The 19428-nt window shown below is 34.8% G+C and overlaps 1 protein-coding gene across 1 annotated transcript in view; it reads right to left on the reverse strand.

Moving 5' to 3' along the window:
• The window catches only part of bmal1b (basic helix-loop-helix ARNT like 1b), a 35598-nt gene extending 18257 nt beyond the window's left edge, over positions 1-17341 (reverse strand). Inside the window, exons 1-12 of the mRNA XM_073836842.1 lie at positions 17270-17341; positions 10620-10680; positions 10284-10431; positions 6676-6696; positions 4662-4700; positions 4239-4265; positions 3982-4139; positions 3058-3137; positions 2876-2968; positions 2659-2776; positions 2116-2265; positions 824-1070 (exon numbers count right to left, since the gene is read on the reverse strand). Coding sequence (XP_073692943.1) covers positions 824-1070; positions 2116-2265; positions 2659-2776; positions 2876-2968; positions 3058-3137; positions 3982-4139; positions 4239-4265; positions 4662-4700; positions 6676-6696; positions 10284-10423 — 1073 coding nt within the window. The 5' untranslated portion in view covers positions 10424-10431; positions 10620-10680; positions 17270-17341. The remainder of the gene's footprint in view (positions 1-823; positions 1071-2115; positions 2266-2658; positions 2777-2875; positions 2969-3057; positions 3138-3981; positions 4140-4238; positions 4266-4661; positions 4701-6675; positions 6697-10283; positions 10432-10619; positions 10681-17269) is intronic.
• Positions 17342-19428: the final 2087 nt, after the last annotated feature.

Here is a 19428-nt window from a genome sequence, read left to right on the forward strand (position 1 = left end):
CGTGAAGTCAAGCTAGTGCAAGATGAGCATTTGTGGTTAAAAAATATATAAATTTGTATTTTACATAGAAAATGACTGATCATTACGCTAGATAAGACTCATACTCCTCGGCTGGGATTGTGTAGAGCCCTTTGAAACTGTGTTAAAACTGCAATTTCTAAGTTCAAACCGTTGGGAACCATATAAGTCCACTATATGGAGAAAAATCTTGGAATGTTTTCCTCAAAAAAACTTAATTTCTTTGCCACTAAGGAAAGAAAGTCATGAACATCTTGGATGACATGGGGGTGAGTAAATTCTTGTACTTTCCTTAATGTAATTTAGAATCAGAAAAACTATACTATATTATATGAGCATGTCACATGCTGTAGTGCACTGGCATTGTTTAAGTTTATTTAACCAGAAGGAAAGCTGAAACTCAAAGCAAAAATTCTGAAGCTATTCTTGCCGGCTAGCAAACGAAACAAATGTAAATAACTGCTTTTCAAACAGCCTCTTAATGGAAAATGTTATAATTTTAGAGTGTGGTGAGTAAACACTCCCAGAACGAGTGCCACATCCACTGCAGATCTTCACTTTTGCTTATTAAATTATGAATCTCCACCCAAACATAGGTCAATTCTGAAAAAAAAGGCTTTGCTATTGGCTGGCGCTGTGAATTTGTGTGTCCAAGTTTACCAAACTTGAACCTGACGCATCATTTGAACATTTTTTCAAGTCTATCAGACATCGAAATTGCCTGGATTTTTCTTTTTAAATGGCAAATGTGACCACAACTTCAAACTGCAGCTGCATTTTAGGGTGCCCAGTGGTCACTACTAACCTTTGGTCCACAAAGACAAACTTTCCGTCAATGGCATGGCGCGAGACATACTCTGTCGGCTTCACCCGGATGTCTCCGTTCATGGGTTGTGGGACAATATGAGGATGTAATCGGCCAATAGCCACTAAGCAGCTGAGGTTACAGCCTTCATTATCAGGCTCATTGTCTTCATCTAAGCCCATCTTTGTGGGAGGCCAGCTCTTCAGATAGCCAGTGCTGTGGATGGTGCAGAAGCTCTTGCGATCGGCTATACGGAGGAAAAAAACAATAGTTATGATAATGACAGTTATGTACGGTTCTGAAATGAGGAAGCATTTGTTTTTGTTTTAAACAAATGTAAATTTTTGTCCCAGACAGTCACATTTTCTTGGTTAAATAAACTTACACTATCAGAAAAAGTATGAATCTCATCAAGTTAGCATTTTTTTTAACATTTTACATTTATTCCAAAATAATAACGAGGTAACAATTTAAACTATATATTTTATTTGTGAACTTATGTTCAGCTATTCTTTTTAATAGTTAACTTGTATTTATTTTTAAATATATATATTGGTCACAGACACAGAGATTAAATTTCACCAAGCTGACTGCTCACTAAAACTACCACAGATCATGTTTTCAGGTCATTTTGTGTCTTATTTTGACCTAACAAAGCCTCTATTAAAACCCTCAAAGGCACCAGGGCTAAAGTGGAAAGAACAATGACGCAGGTCTTTAGGAAGTTTTATTCATCCACAGGCATCTTGCCATTCTTTTCTCCTCTTCTTATAGCTAGCAAAGCAGTAAAGACTTACATTGCTTCTCTGATTGCCCTTTGACTAAAAAATTACAACAAAAAGCTGCACAAAGTGGCATTAAATCTGTATTTTATTTTTCAAGTTGTGTATTCCAAGTTGTGTTGCGGTAAAATAGCAACAGACAGTGACAGTAGCTCACTGAGTGCAACCATTCTATATAATCAAAATTATGGCACAGTCCATAGTCCCAATATGTATAAAACAATGTGGATTATTAAAATAACATAAATCTCTCATGGGTTTTCTACTACACATTTTAGTAAGAGACTCATTTACATTATATTATGCCATACACGTCTTAATTCCCAGGGTTCCCTTTAAGAAATGAGTGATTTATACACTTTTTTAATGTTATATTTTGTAACCTTGCCATTGTTTTATTTTTGTTTTGTTTTATATTCCCTTGCCTTCTCAGAGGAAACGCCTCTGTATATTGTTAAATATTCAAAGACAATATTTCATTATTCAAAGTAAATGAAAGAACTGATTTGCCTTTCTTTTTGGAGCAAGTTGAGGGAAAATCTTTGTCCTCCATTTTGACAAGGGGCCTGTTGCACTTCATTCTGCAAAAGAAGGACCGTCGGGCCCCGGAGCACAGTCTGGAGGGACTAGGGGTGATGTCTGTCCTGACCGGCAACCCAGCTGACAAAATAACAATGTATTGTTAGAAAAGTTCTAAAAAAAACTACTAAAACAAATGAAATTTATGTGAATAAAGGCTGATATTCACTACTTTTTTAGTTGGCCCAGTTTGCAGTCTGGATGAGTCAATGTTAATTGGAAAAAGTCAGAGCTAGTCTGCAGATTTTAGGCAGTCGGAGTTGATAGTTTTCACATAAAATTGTGTAGTGTATGATGGCCTACTAGTCAGAGGATATCAAAAAGTATATCACAAAGTCAGCAATATGTATAATGCCACCCCAAAAAAGTATGATGCTAGTCTTTTACAATGTTAAAAACTCAAGTCATACAGTCTATTCCAGCCTTTATAGTTTGTCTGCATAATGGTGTATTTATTACCAGGTGCCAACTTACTTTTAGCATCAATGAGTCTTTCGCGTGGGGCTGTGTCAGATGACGAGAGCTGCTCTTTGACTTTTGCGATGTCTTTAGGATGCAAATAATCAAACAAACTCTGGCCAATCAGGTCATTCTGTCAGATGGAGAGAGCAGGCAATATAGTGAGTCACTTCACAGCCTGATGATTCGTATACACTGAATGGTGAACCATAGTAGCATTAGAAGGCCCTACCTGACTGTAATTTAAAATTTTGTAGACGGACTCTGACACAAAAAGGATCTTTCCCCGATCACAGCCCACAACGAACAGAAAACCGTCAGCAGCCTGAGACGCAAAGTGAATCACCAGTGAGTCACAGCCAGGGTTTGTCATTCAGCTTAGTACAAAAAGACTCTTTTCTTTAGGTCACCTACCCTTAATATTAAGTGCTTCAGCTCGTCGTCTGATAAAAAGGCTGGCTTGTAATTAGCTTCAGTATAAGGGTTTGCAGCACCTTAAAAAGACAGTATAAAATAAGCATATGTACAAGTAATCAATTAACTTCTTAACTACTAGTCAAAAAGACAGAACACAATTTGAAGTACATTTATGAATTGACCTGATCCAATGAAACATACTTATGCACTCAATCCCTCCTAGATCAGCAGAATGCAGAAGGCTTTGTTTATATGTGACATTCCTGCAATGCCATTCTTTTGGAATAGAGAATTACAGTAAGAAGCCCCTTAAAGAGATTTTTGTAATGGAAAAAATTATGGGAGGAAAAATTATATCACATGCTTTTGCGTTGACTCACAAAACATTTGCGCTCCCAAGTGTGTTTGCTAAACTTTTGAGCTCCCCCATTTGCAAAACTTACATATATAGGACAATATTTGACTGAGATACAACTATTTAAAAAAGATCTGGAATCTGAGGGTAAGTACTGAGAAAATTGCCTTTAAATTTGTCCAAATTAACTTCTTAGTAATGCGTATTACTAATCAAAAATTGGGCTTTGATATATTTACAGTAGAAAATTTACAAAATATCTTCATGGAACATGATCTTTACCTAATATCCTAATGATTTTTTGGCATAAAAGAAAAATCGATAATTTTGACCCATACAATGTATTTTTGGCTATTGCTACAAATATACCCATGCTACTTAAGACTGGTTTTGTGATCCATGGTCACATATATTGGTGATATAATATTTGTAATGTACATGCCATACTTTTAGGTAATTTTTATCTTATCAGTACTCAACTACAACCTTACTTGAATGTGCATCTCTAGTATAAAAATTACGTCAAAAAGCTGGGTTCTCTGCTGAGAATGACAGTGTGAACTCACCTCGAAGTGTTTTCATATGCTGGACCGCCATGCGCAGCACCGTGAGTTTGTCCAGCTTGCGGGACATGGCATTGCAGGTAGGCACTAATGAAGCTAGCTCATCAATAAAGCTGTTCATCTTGTCTCTGCGCCTCTTCTCTATCTGACTGTGAGCCTCCCTGTTGACAACCAAGAGTCCAAAACAATGTTAGACTCGGAAGAAAAGGCATAGAATCTACAACAGAATACTAATACAGAAATGCTCTGGATTACAGCACCTGGCATTCTTCATCTGCTGATCGACCCTGTTGAGAGAAAATTTAGTTTAATATCTGAGAAAGAATTCATCATGTAGGATAAGTATAAATACCAGAACCTACATAAACAGATCCAGTTGCAGGTGTAATAACTGTAATATTTAGAAAATAATTTTTAATCAAAATTTAAAATGATCTTTGAAATAAAAAGATTTAAAAAATTTTTTTTTAAATTTAAATACAAAAAAGAAAATTCCCTTAAAGAAATCTACATAAACAAAAATACATAGTACACAAACTACAATATATAAATACTAATGATTTTTTGATTAACTTAAAAAAAAATAATAAAAAAAAAATGTATAAAATTAAAAAAATAAGCATTTTCAGTATGGGTCATTTATACTGTATATTTAAAATAGATAAATCAATAATTCAATTTACCTTCCATGTTGTTTGTCCTTGTCTATGTCCATACTGTCCCTGAAAATGAACAAGAAAAATGCATTAGCCTAAATAGTTCATTAGTCAACCTATATGAAATAATTTAAATGGGAAGATACCCTGCCCCAAATATAAAAATATAAAAATAAATATACTAGAATGTATTTAAAATACATTTATTTGATGTTAAATATACTACAAATACATTTACATATTTATATGGTTAATAAAAAATACCCTGCAATTGTACTTTTGGTATACTAAACTGGGATACCTAAAGTAAACTTAAACTAAATTTTAAAGGTAAACTAATTTTAGGCTTAATATTAAGAAATGTGCATTGTCCACAAGTACTACTCCAAATAAATTTTCATTAACATTTTTATGTCAGTAAGCCTCGGGTGATATATCAGTAAATATGTTTATACATTTGAACTATACTTAGTATGAAATAAATGTATTTTAAATGTATGACTTTTTACTATGGTGATTAGCAAGAAAAAAAAATGGAAAAAAATATATTTTGTATTTAATGCACTTTAATTGTGCAAAAGTCCCACTAGAGTTAGTCTGAAGTAGATTTAATTGTGCTAAAGTGGAACTTTTGCAAGGTACATTTTAAAATATGTTGCATTTAAAGACTGATATTATTCAAAAATCATACAATCTTCATCAATAGTGACATTAAAACTTAATATTAAGCTTAATATTAAGAAATGTGCATTGTGCACAAGTACTCCTCCAAATAAAGTTTCATTAATATTTTTATGTTAGTAAGCCTCAGGTGATATGTCAGTAAATATGTTTATACATTTGAACTATACTTAGTATGAAATAAATGTATTTAAATGTATTACCTTTTACTAGGGTGATTAGCAAGTAAAAGAAAACAATTCTCAAAGCCACATGAAAAACACTCCATAAATGATTAGGGTAATAGCGCAATATAGTAACAGTTACAAATATACTACGACTTGACATGATGTAACTCCCATTTCATGCACCATCAGCTCCAGTTTGGCTGTTTCATAATGGCTTGTTTCATAACTGACCACAATAAAAGAAATTTTACACGTTGTTTACCTGAGGGCTTGACACTGATAACATCTACCACAGATTTTTTTTTTTCTCTCCCTGTTGGTTAAATAACTGATGTGTTTTCTATTAGAGCAGACGTTTTAGTCACGAACCCCTATGACCTCAATTATATGCTTGATGGATAATATAATGGAACTTCACTTCTTCTTGTTTGCAAACAATTAAAATAACTGATACTTGATACTTTTTGTAAGATCATTGCAGTTTTATTAGAATCTCATGAAGCCCTTGTAGTTTATAAACCCTTGGATGGAAAACCCTGGATTGCAGCTACATTTAACACAATAACTGATCTTATGCATGATGTTCAGACAATAACTATTACAATGGGGTGAATTCTCCCAAAATGAATTGAGACTGAATTGTGCATATAGTGTTTATTTGCACAAGCTGTTTGCATAGTTTTACTAAAGCACCCGATTCACTAAAGCATTTCCTGCAAATATGCACAGTATTTGCCTTTGAAACACTTTGCACTCCATCTCTTTGCATGAAGTGAAAAAGTTGCTGGACTACATTTGTCTTAAAATAAGAACAGACTGGATAGTTTGACCAGTTGGCATGTTGTCATCCATACTCACTGACCGTTCATTTTCAGAGGACTGTGTGAGCTGTGAGCTTGGGATGAGGAATCTCATCCATGAATCCTCAGATCTAAGAGGATGAAATTGGTATTTTTCTCAAAAACAAAAGGATGACTTCATTTTTTTTTTCTTTCTTTCTTTCTTTTTTTTAATCAGATGAATAATGTGCCTGTCTTCAAAGAAGACAGCATTTCAGTGATGGAAATAAGATTTTAACTGTTCATGCGTACCATGGTATGCCATGGTTATAGCTTTTTTTGTAAAGGAATGAAATGAACATTTTTACACTGGTCTGTTGTAAAGTGAAAGTCATTTAGATGTTTGATACTTACTCGAAAGAAAATCCATCAATTCTGTGAAAACAAAGATGAAAATTTTAATTTCAGATCATCTCATATTAAAGAAACAATCCAACCAGAAATCAAAATTCACCCACCTTGACGATTTCTCTTATGTGGAACATTAAAGAATAATTTTTTGAAGAATGTTGGTAACCAAACAGTTTCAGTTCCTATTGATTCCATTACATTTTTAATCTGTTCCATTGAAGTCAATGGGAACCGAAACTGTTTGGTTACCAACATTTTTTAAAATGTCTTTTTTATGTTCCACAGAAGAAAGAAAGTCATACAAGCTTCTTGAAGGTAAATACATGACAACAGAATTTACATTTTTTGGTTGACTGCCCTTTTAAAACAGCAAAATATGGCAAACTCAAGTAACACAGTAAATGTATATGTGACCCTGGAACACAAAACCACTCTTAAGTAGCACGGGTATATTTGTAGCAATAGCCAGAAATACATTGCAAGGGTTGAAAATGATCGATTTTTCTTTTATGCCAAAAATCATTAGGTTATTAAGTAAAGATCATGTTCCAAGAAGATATTTTGTAAATTTCCTACTATAAATATATCAAAACTTAATTTTTGATTAGTAATATGCTTTGCTAAGAACTTCATTTGGACAACTTTGAGACGATTTCCTCAATATTTTGAATTTTTTGCACCCTCAGATTCCAGATTTTCAAATAGTTGTATCTCAGCCGAATATTGTCCTAACATAACAAACCTTACATCACTGGAAAATTGACCCTCATGACTGGTTTTGTGGTCCAGGGAGATTCCCCACAGATTTTATTTCCATATGTTACTGTACAGTCTCACCCTTTTCATTAATCCATCACTAATTTAAACTTGCATTTCAGCATATATTTATGGTAATATTTCATGAAATGTCTCAGTGTTATTGCTAACAGAATATCCATGCTCTGTTTAACATGATGGATTCTTAATGAAACTAAATTGTATGTGTAATGTTTTTTTAGGGTGATGTCAGAGTCAGTGTGAAAAAACTTTTATGATTAAATTCCACTTCACGCTTCAAACCACTCACAAAGTTTTGAGCAATATTCACTGCCATTCAATCGGGGTTGTAAGATTTTTTAACACTTTTGAAAGAAGTCCTATGAAAAACAAGCATTTATTTTATTAAAAATACAAATTTTATATTTAAAAATGTTATTTTAAAGCATCATTACTCCAGTCTTCAGTGTCACATGATCCTTCAGAAATCATTCTAATGTGCTGAGTTGGCGCTCAAGAAACATTTATCCAGGTTTCCCACTCTAAGGCAAATGTCAAATTCCTGACATTCACTGACTAAAAAGCTGAATTTCCATGACCTATAATGAACGGATTCATCCATTTGCAAGCCTTATTTACTTGTTCACAGGCATTTTAGTACAAAACAGACATACATTTTATTCTTTGCTTTCACCTGTTACGTGCACTTTGATATTTTTCTGTACTATTTCAACAGAAGATAATTTATGTTTTTTATGCTTTCAGGAATAAAACACTCTGAAGGATTTTCTGTTTGTAATCAAGTTCATTCAGTCTTTTTATTTCTTCACATTTAGTTTTTGCTTTTCTATCATCTATTTTTAACTTTGAATGAGTCATTTTGTAACCAAAACTCTTGATTAGGGATGCACCGATACGAATCGGCCGATCATGCTTGCGCGTTTTGTCAGTAAAGCCGGTTCTGTAATCAGCGGTAAATGCCATCAGGTGCGTGATTTCACGTTGAGCTGATTACAGAACCGGCTTTACTGACAAAACGCGCAAGTGATCGGCCGATACGGATCGGTGCATCCCTTGTCATGATCTGGGCTGTGGGGTTTCCCTCAGCCACCTGAGGTCGCTGTTTTCCCTTCCCTGCACTGCACTTCCCTAATTGTACACTCCTGTCTTGTCATTAGCACTGATTACACTCACACCTGCTCACTATTATCTGGTCTATAAGAACTCTCATTTCTCACTGCTCTTTCTGGCTGCATTGTCTTCGCGTGTGTTTCTCTGTGTTCTGATCCTGGCTGTAGATTGTGTTTCTGTTCTGTTTATTTTGATCCCCCAAAACAGCGACCTCAGGTGGCTGAGGAGAGGCCCCACAGCCCAGATCATGACATCCCTACTCTTGATATTTACATTTTCCTGGCATGTTTGCCTTAGGTAAGAGGTACAGTCTGGTGACTGCATTTGACTTAAAGAATTAGTTCACTTTCAGAACAAAACTGTACAGATAATGTACTCACCCCCTTATCATCCAAGATGTTCATGTCTTTATTTCTTCAGTCGTAAAGAAATGGTGTTTTTTGAGGAAAACATTTCAGGATTTCTCTCCATATAATGGATACGTTTGAACTTCCAAAATGTAGCTTCAAAGGGCTCTAAACGATCCCAGCCAAGGAAGAAGGGTCTTATCTTTTACCCTTTTTTGTAGAGACCTTGCTTTTGTAAAACACTGGGTTGGTACTTTTGCAGAGATATAGGACCTGGATCACACAGACTACGCATGCGCATTGTAGAGACGAGACAAGACGAGCATTTGAGGTTAAAAAGTATATAAATTGTCAATTTGTTTTGCAAATAACTGATCGTATCGCCAGATAAGACCCTTCTTCCTCGGCTGAGATCATTTAGAGCCCATTGAAGCTGCATTTAAACTGCATTTTGGAAGTTCAAACTTGGAGGCACCATATATATATATATCCATTATATGGAGAGAAATCCTGAAATGTTTTCCTCAGAAAACAGAATTTCTTTACGACTAAAGAAAGAAAGACATGAACATCTTGGATGACAAGAGGGTGAGTACATTATCTGTACATTTTTGTTCTGATAGTGAACTAATCCTTTAAGTGATTGCCAGTTGACGAGCAGAAAAGGAATAAAATGGTGATTAAACATAACAATAGGCAAAACGCATATAATTGGATAATTGGAAACTTTTAAAAATTTAAAGCGACAAACAAAAATTTGGACTTTCAATGTCTGAAATAGACCTTTTTGAAATTCAATGATATTCCAGAAATTCCAGGACCCCTGGGAACGCTGTTTATTTTATCAGTGTTGATAATACATGGCTTAATATTTTTTTTCTCTATTCAGGATTTTTCTAATGAAAAAAAGCATTTTTTTTTTCAACTTTATAAATGAATAAAAGTATTAATTTCGGTAACACTTAATTTTACGGTCTCTTAACTAGTTGATTATTAGCATGCATATTACTAGAATATTAGCCATTTATTAGTACTAATTAAGCACATATTAATGCCTTATTCTACATGACCTTATTCTATATCCCTAATCCTACCCAATACCTAAACTTAGCAACTACCTTACTAACTATTTATAAGCTGCAAATTAAGAATTTATTGAGGGAAAAGTCATGGTTAATAGTGAACAAGTGTTACCTATTCTAAAATTTTACCTTAATTTCATTAAAAATCTTACTGACCCCAAACTTATAATGCAATTCCAGACACTGGGTCTTGAATCTCATTATTCATCCTGCTTGAGGACCATTATGAGCACACAAATGTGAACAATGATGAACAATCTTGAGATTTAGAGGATCTGTTAGGACTTGCTCTTACTGATAGTCAGTGATGCTGCCCTTCCTCTTGCGGGTGTAGTCCATGCCCGGCGTTCCCATGGAGCTGCTGATCAGATCAGTGGAACTGGGAGACATGAAGTCATTCATCGTGGAGGAGATGTCCATTCTTTGGTCTGCCATTAGACCATCTGCAAAGCACAAACATCAATTTACCCCTTAGTTTCTTGTATTCTGTTATGATGGAAAAAATACTAAAAGAAGTCAATTTCAAAAAGTAAAGTAAACATGATAGTTAAATACATAATACAATTTGTCCGTAACATTTTATTTGAATTATTTAAGAAGTTAAAATATAAAGGTAATACTTTTAACTCACAACAGATACAGACGAGGGCTGTTCTTCCTTCACCATTTCCTTATGCTGACACGATCCTCCTCTGTAAGAGACAAAAGTTGTGGTAAAGCAGGATAGATAATCTCCACCCTAACAGAGCTTAAGCATTTCATAACCAGACACAAGAGAGGGGTTTAGATGATGTAAGTGAGCAGACAGCCACTCCTCAGTGTCATACACAATGGGGTTCAAACGTCTGACAACAGTAACCATCCTTTTTTTGTTTTTGGAACCTAAAAATAAATAAAGGTTTGACCAAATTAAAATGTAACAAAAATGATGTCCACAAATCAACCCTATAAAGCATGCTGAACTATATTTGATATACAAATTTCTAAGGCCTCTAAATTATCAGCATGACCAAAAAAAAAAATAAATAAATAAATAAATGTTAAAAAAAAAGCTGTTGTTTGATCGATAGTTTTTAGCAAGTAAAAGGCCTTTTAGTACTTCTAATTCTTGGTACACGTCTCTTTGTTGTGAAATATTTAATGATTTTTATAAAGTAAACATAAGAATAAAATTTATATTGTTTAAAATACTTCAAGTTGAACACTTACTTCACAGTAAAATGTATTAAATAAGATACACCAGGCTTTTAAGTAATATTTATTTGCTCATCTCTCAATTATTGTATTGCTATTGTATGGCCTCTGAATCCTTCAGTATGAGCTCCATATTCTCCTATTAGGACTGGGTTTTGACACAAATTTCACAATTCAATTCGGTTCTGATTCACAAGCTTGTGATTCGATTCAATTTCTGATTTGATTTGATTATTCTGGATATCAGGTACATGGCAAATTTTCTGGCAAAAAATCTCTCTACTAATGCTGTAAAATATACATGACAGTCAGTTGGTACTAAATTACTATAATACTGAAGATCAACTTAACAGAAGGGTCAAAGACGTTAAGATGTCCATGTCAAAAGAAATTTACAAAAGTTATTTTATGTCCATAGAAAGCACTTTTAATGTAAGTAAAGGTTTCAATATTTTCTTTTTTTTTTTCAAATTTCAATATTTACGTAAATATATTGTACATATTAAAATATATAAAAGAATAAGGGAGCATATTCAAATGTATTGTGTTTTAAATGAGTAAAAAATGCTCACTGACAAACGGGCACATTTTAAAAATGTAGATTTACAACAAATTAGTATTCGGGGTGAAAGTAATTCATCTTTTTATATGTCATAAAAACCTGACATATTTATTGAAACATAAACACTGAAGAACAGTACAAATTATAATGAATATGTTATATGGTGCATATTTAGCAAAATGCTCCTCTCTAGAGTTAATTTTTCTAGCTGACTAACTAGTTTATGGTCACTAAATGTGACCAGATAAATGTGACTTACGTGACATTGTTTACAAGAATGAATAACAAGAATGAATGAATAAATAACAATTACAAAGAAATGACTTTTACATGCAGAAAAAAACATGTAAACCTAATAAGCAATACAGAAATTAAGACATAATTGTCCTAACTGCATAAACTCAGTTTACATGAGGAGACTCCATTTGAAAAAAGTATCACATTTGTAGATTAACTCAATTACGTGGATGGCTCTGAAATTGCTTAGCTTTTCACCGTAACACAGTCTGTTTTCCAGGGAACAACACATCTTGAAATAAATCTTTTTTTTTCATATCTATATGTCATAAGGTCGTCTCTCTAGACTGTATTCCCCTTGACTTCATCATTATCTTTGACCTATTTTTCACCAGCTGACACTTGATCCAGGTGACCTAACAGATCCAGGGTGCCTTGACACCCAATTAAACCTGCTATCTAACACCCTGATCGCCCCATGCCACCAGCGGCCCACATTCGATTATGTCCTGGCACAATCTGTTCTCTTTACAGTTATAGGTCAGACTGACACCTGCTTCTACTCACGCCAGTAATTTGCATTGTGAAGCGTGAAGCTTACAGACAAGTATTGAAGGACACTGATAATGTAACACCTGAATGCCTTACAGTAATAAGAAGCACTGGAGCCTAACCTTGACGAATTCTTTACATTTACAAATCATGCACCTCCATGACATTTGTGTCAGGACCTGTAAATCAAATGAAAAAAAATGAAAAAATAGGGTACAACAGGGCTAAAGGGCTAAAAGGGCTAAAAGGGATATAAGCACACCCTATTAAAAACCCTATCACTATTCACTGGGCCCAAAGTGTATGACTGCAGAAAAATATATACAGTCAAGCCCAAAATTATTCATACCCCTGGCAAATTCTGATTTAAAGTTACTTTTATTCAACCAAGTTTTTTTTTTTTTTTTTTTCTACCGGAAATGACACAGGCTTCTCCCAAAAGATAATAAAACGATGTACAAGAGGCATCATTGTGAAAAAAAATATTTCTCAGCTTTTATTTACATTTGAACAAAAAGTGGCATGTCCAAAATTATTCATGCTCTTTGCAAACCGTCACAGTCATTGGGAAAATCCAAAGTTCTATATCATTCCAAATAGTCCAAGCTGTTCTAAAGCATCCTAATTACCCTGATTCATTGGGAACAGCTGTTTTAATCAACTCAACAGGTGAAAAACAGAAGCTCTCTGCTGTTGGTTTGTGGACAGTCATGGCTAAAACAAAGGAGCTCACTGAGGACCTGCGGCTGTGCATTGTGGCTGCTCACAAGTCAGGAAAGGGCTATAAGACCATATCTAAATGTTTTGAAGTTCCAGTGGCTACAGTGCAAAGTATTATTAAAAAATACAAGATGTTCCTCAATGTGAAAAATCTCAAAGGACGTGGTCGGAAGCCAAAAGTGACACCTGTGCTGGCCAGGAGGATAGTGAGAGAGGTAAAAAAGAATCAGAGGATCGCCACCAAGGCCATCCTGATGAATCTGGGCTCTGCTGGTGGCAACATCTCAAGGCAGACAGTCCAACAGACACTGCACACCACTGGGTTCCACGGACACAGACCAAGGAGGACACCACTTCTCCAGATAAGGCACACAAAGGCCCGCTTGGCCTTTACAAATGCTCATCTGGACAAAGAAGAAGACTTCTGGTCTACTGTTTTATGGTCAGATGAAACAAAAATTTAATTGTTTGGCCACAATGATGTAGCCTTCATTTGGCATAAAAAAGGAGAAGCCTTAAGCCTTAACCCTAAGAACACCATCCCAACTGCCAAACATGGTGGTGGGAACCTATTGTTTTGGGGGTGTTTTTCAGCCGGTGGACCAGGGAACCTAATCGCAGTAAACGGCACCATGAAAAAGGAGCAATACATCAAAATTCTCAACAACAACATCAGGCAGTCTGCAGAGAAACTTGGCCTTGGGCACCAGTGGACAATTTCAGCACAACAACGACCCAAAACACACAGCAAAGTGGTGAAGAAATGGTTAGCAGACAAAAACAAAGACAAGAACGTTTTGCAGTGGCCCAGCCAGAGTCCTGACTTAAATCCAATTGAGAATCTGTGGGGGGAGCTAAAGGTCATGGCAAGGAGACCCTCCAAGTGGATAGAGTTGGAGCTCATCGCTAAAGATGAATGGGCAAAAATACCAGTGGAGACTTTGCAAAAAGCTGGTCAGCAACTATAGGAAGCGTTTGATTGCTGTAATTGCTAATAACGGCTTTTCTATTGATTATTGAGAAGGATATGAATAATTTTGGACATGCCACTTTTTGTTCAAATGTAAATAAAAGATGAGTAATAATTTTTTCCACAGTGATGCCTCTTGTACATCGTCTGTGTCATTTCTAATAAAAAAAAAAAACTTGCTGGTTGAATAAAAGTAACTTTAAGTCACAAAATATATATTACCGTGCCTAATACTTGATAATAATAAATGTCATCTAAAATTGTGCTGCTTGTGGTATAGGACTTTTTAAACGTTCTAATATTAATTTTTATTGGATGGATGCAGCAGACTGATGAAGTGATAGAGACTAAGTTGGAACTGGGAGAGGGCCAGACCACCTAGCAGCCATCCAAAATGTGTTAGAAACTACCTAGAATACATTTGCAACCGCTTAGCAATGCCCTGGAAATCACCTAGAAAATAATGCATCATAGTGGTGCATCTTGAATGGGCAAGAACCAATCATATACTGAAAAAAAGTCAAAATCAAGTTAACAGTATTGCTTTAAGAAGTGAACATGAAATATATGTACATATTTTCAGTAATACATATGAATAGGTAATAAACGGTTATAATAGTGTTCTGAAAAACAAATGTTAAATCAGATGATCTAAATCAACCACAAGATCATATCAAGATGATGTAGGTTACATGACCAGAGAGGAAACCAAAGGCAGAGCATGTGAATATCAGGTCGTGGAGGAAAGGAAATAAGCAGAAGTTCACAAAAGCAGCAGTGAATGTAGGTCACTTAAGTGCGTCTGTTCACTTACAGGATGTTATTATCCTTATTAAAAAGACAGGAAAAGGTCTGATTTGATTTGTGTTGATTATGGTTTTCATGAACAAAATGACTACATATAGTGAGTAATTTGATATTTCACAAAAACATCTGACCTATTTACACTACAGTCCAGAATTAAAATATTTCAGAGGGGGATCGTACGATGTTCTTAAATCAAAGGTATTATGATAATATAAAATAAAGCAAACTGTGACATTTTATAGCCATAAATTCTTCATACAGAAAATTGGGACCAAAAATTATTCAGACACTTTGACCTGACAATGTTTTGCTTGAGTGTTTTTTTTTTTTTTTTTATTATTGCTAATTACACCACAGATTGAACAAAATTGAGTATTGCTTGGTAATTGGTCAACAAAGTATTAATAGTTGTGTAAATATTGTCAAACTAACAGCTGTCTGAATTTGGTTGATTGTAATCCATTACATACCTTTCTATCAAAATTATCTGACATTATCAAGATGAATTTGTTCTGACACAGTTTAACTCTGAGTTCTTGTCATATTTTATTACCATTTTCTAAACTATAGCGAATAAACTGTGATAATGTGAGAAATATTGAAGGTGTCTAAATACATTTTGGTTTGACTGGTTTTGACTCCAAATAATCTATATAAGTATTTTTTTTAAATATTTGAATGAAAAAGATAAGGAAAAAATTAGCTGAATGTCAATGCTGCTCTTTTTCATACATTAAAAAAGAATGCTTGAGAGTGAATCTCAAAAGAACCTGCATAATTCTCATTTCAACTTAAAATTCTTTACAGGGGCTCCCAAACCTTGGTGTCGACAGAAAAACATTTACTTAGTACTATTCTTCTGTAATTTTGTGCTATGACATTTAATTTAAAATAAAATGGCTCATATTGCTTTTGCCGAGACAACCAGACACAAAGAACAATGGAAATACTTTTAAGTGTGTAACATGTCAAATCTTCAAGCTTTTATTTTGGTGGAATGTTGGTGAAATGCTACAAATATTTACGAAAGTTTAAAATTATGTGAATGCCAATGTAAATAAAGTGAACCTAGTGCATATTGCACACCCAAATGCGCTTAAACTAAGGCTCTATGATTTCCACAATGCGGAAAACGTGGATGGATTCACGGAATCAAGTCATAAAAATGGAATGTCATGGAATTTTGGATGAATAAATCAAAAGTAGGTTAGTGCAGCTAAATCAAAACAAGATATTGACTAGTGTCTGTGAATATTAAGCAGCTAAAATACTATTTAAAGTTAAGGCAATGATCTAGGGAAGAGTTTAGAAAAAAATCTGCTGCATTGAAGGTACACAGAAGCCATATCCATAATGGAAGACGACTGGAACAACTAGGACTGCCAGCCCCCATCCAAGCTGACAGAGCTTGAGAGGAGAAAAGGTGAGGCAAAGAATGGCAGATAATTGCCAAATGCAGATGTGCAAAGCTTGTCACATCATACCCCAAAAGACTTGAGGCTGTAAAGGTGCTTCAACTATGTACTGAGTTAAGGGTATGAATACTTATGCAATGTACTTATTTCAGTGTTTTATTTTTAATAAATTTGTAAAATTTGCAAATCTGGTTTTTGCTTTGTCATTATTATGGTGTATGGAGTGTAAATTGATGTGGGGAAAAACTAATTTAAAGCAGTTTAACATAATGCTGCAACAAAACAAAATGTGACAAAAATGACGGGGTATGAATACTTTTGCAAGGCACTGTATGTATATGATGCCTAAAATCATAGCCATGTTTCATGTGCCAATGATGTCTAAAAATACTGTATGTGTTTGTGAACCTCAACAACGCTGAATGCACCTCTGACACTTGAAATCTTTTCATATGGCTCACTTGCCAAGCTCAAAAATACTGAATGCACCTACAGTATGAGGCCTAAAGATGCTTAATGCACATGTGATCCCTAAAGCAACTGCCTAAAATCTTGACTGTGATATCCAGTGATCCCCAAACATGCTATACACACCAACTATGCTGCCCAAAACAACAAAAAAGCAACATAAAAACTATTTCAACTCATATGATGCCATGCAACAACTTTGCATGAGAAACTGACTAACATTTAATTAATTAATCATTCAAAAATCATTCAGTGACTTGAGGGTGAGTAAGTAACGACAGATTTGTATTGCTCTTTTTAAAATTGTTGGGGACATTAATTCCACCTACTGTTTCCAAATATCCTAGAGCACATACCTCACAAAACAGCTGTCTCTTCTTCAGAGCTCTGGCTTCTGCGGAAATACACAAAACAGGCACTGGACCTGAGAGAGCACAGGCCGTAGACAGAGGCAGAGACAGGGTGAAAAAACAAAACAAAAAAGAGCATATGAACATCAGGAGAGCAGCATTGTTCACTGAACTGCTGTGCTGATTGTATGAGGAGTCACTAGTAGTATCATCTGTTGTGATGAGTAATGTCTGTGGCTATGTGACTGCGGGGACAGCAGATGGGTTCTGTGCACATGCTGTACAGTCGGCAGAGGATCATGGGAGGACAGAAGCACTGAGTCCGGCTGGACTGCAAGCTGCTTAACCGTACCACTGCCACCCAGAGCAGCAGATGCAGCGATGTCACCTGCACAGCGTGAAGCCCGTCACACAGGTGCAGGGCTCGTCATTAACGCTTGTCCGCTTGTCCGGGACAAGTGGATTTTGCGAATGGGCAAGTGAAGGAAAATTTTACTTGTCCGACCGGACAAGTAACCGGATTAAAACAAAAATAACAAACAATAACTAGCGCAGCACCGAAACTTTGGTGACAATGATTCTGATTGTATTACTTACTCTTGCAGCATATCTGAATCATGGAAATTTTAAAACTAATAGGCGCAACAGCATACACAAAGAAACAAACATACTGCGGTAGAAAAAAAAGATAAATATTGTATAACATATTATATAGGTAAGCACCATTACGATTGCAAACGTGACATTGATTTTATACAACAGTAGTTCAATAAACTAGTAGTTAATATTAACTGACTTAAATTTTAGGCACATCACTGACCGTATTTTGTTAACGAAATAGTTATACGTAAAGACACAGCAGAACAGTCGCGAATCTGAGAAACACAGCGGTTTTTCAATACTGAATGATTTAGCATTTAATTTAATGAATCGGGTGAGTCAGTGAACGAACTGGTTGAATCCGTGACTCACTGATTAAGACAGTGACTTACTGCCACCTACTGGTGACTCGGTTTCATATTTAAAAGTATTTTAATATAATATTTTAATATAATATTTTTGATTTATGTTTATAAGTACAACATTTCTAACATTATTTATGTATTTGCAATTTTACTGTGTAAATGCATTTTTTGGAACCTCTTATCTTCATTAAACAGCCTATAAGTAAATACATTTAAATAGCATTTTCGATGCAGACCAGTGTTGTTTTCGTCAACGATGACGATGACGAAATCATTTCGTTGACGCCACTTTTTTTCATGACGATAATGAGACGATGACGAGATAAAAATGGCTCGTTGATGACTAAAACATGACGAGACGTGTGTGAGTTTTCGTCGACGAGACGAGAATAGACGAAAATGTTAGTGGGTGGTCCGTCAGACGTTTAAAATGCATGACATTTCCGCTTATTGTGCATGCCAATTAAAACTTAAAAAGTATCTGACGCTATGGCAAGCCGTTTTAGCATTAAATACTCTTTGCTATACTAGTATGGCAAGCCGTTTTAGCATTCCATCCTTGTTTGTCTTTTATGTTCTAAAACATTCCTTCATTATTGTAATTATTGGTGAAAATAGTCGATCCGGAAGCTCACATTGTGTTGAACTATAGATCTGCTATTTTCAGAATTTATAAGTGACACTACCCAACAGCAAAATACTTACTGACCTACATTAATTTGTTAAAAGACTACTTTTTTCCCTTTTTTTGACTAAAACTAGACGAAAACCTTTTTGACTTTTCGTCGACTAAAACTAGACTAAAACCTTTTTGACTTTTCGTCGACTAAAATTGGACTAAAACTATCACATATAGAAGTGACTAAAATTTGACTAAAACTAAGAAGCATTTTAGTCCAAAAGACTAAGACTAAATCTAAGATGGTTGTCAAAAACAACACTGATGCAGACTGGGTTTTTCCTGTGCAGTGGAAAGATGGAGTTTGTTGATACTGATTTAATATGAATGGTAACCATACAGAGTCTAATTATTCTAATTGAATGTACTGATAAAATTTCAGAATTTAATGTAAATGATGACACACATTTAGTAAGGTTAGGAAAATAAAGTTAAAAAGTGTCCTAGAAATCAATTTAAGGCAAATGTCACAAATATTTTGATTAAGATAAGACCTTATAGAGCAGTGATGAGACTATTGC

This window comes from Garra rufa, chromosome 3 (genome assembly GCF_049309525.1).
Source record: "Garra rufa chromosome 3, GarRuf1.0, whole genome shotgun sequence".
Classification (NCBI taxonomy): domain Eukaryota; kingdom Metazoa; phylum Chordata; class Actinopteri; order Cypriniformes; family Cyprinidae; genus Garra; species Garra rufa.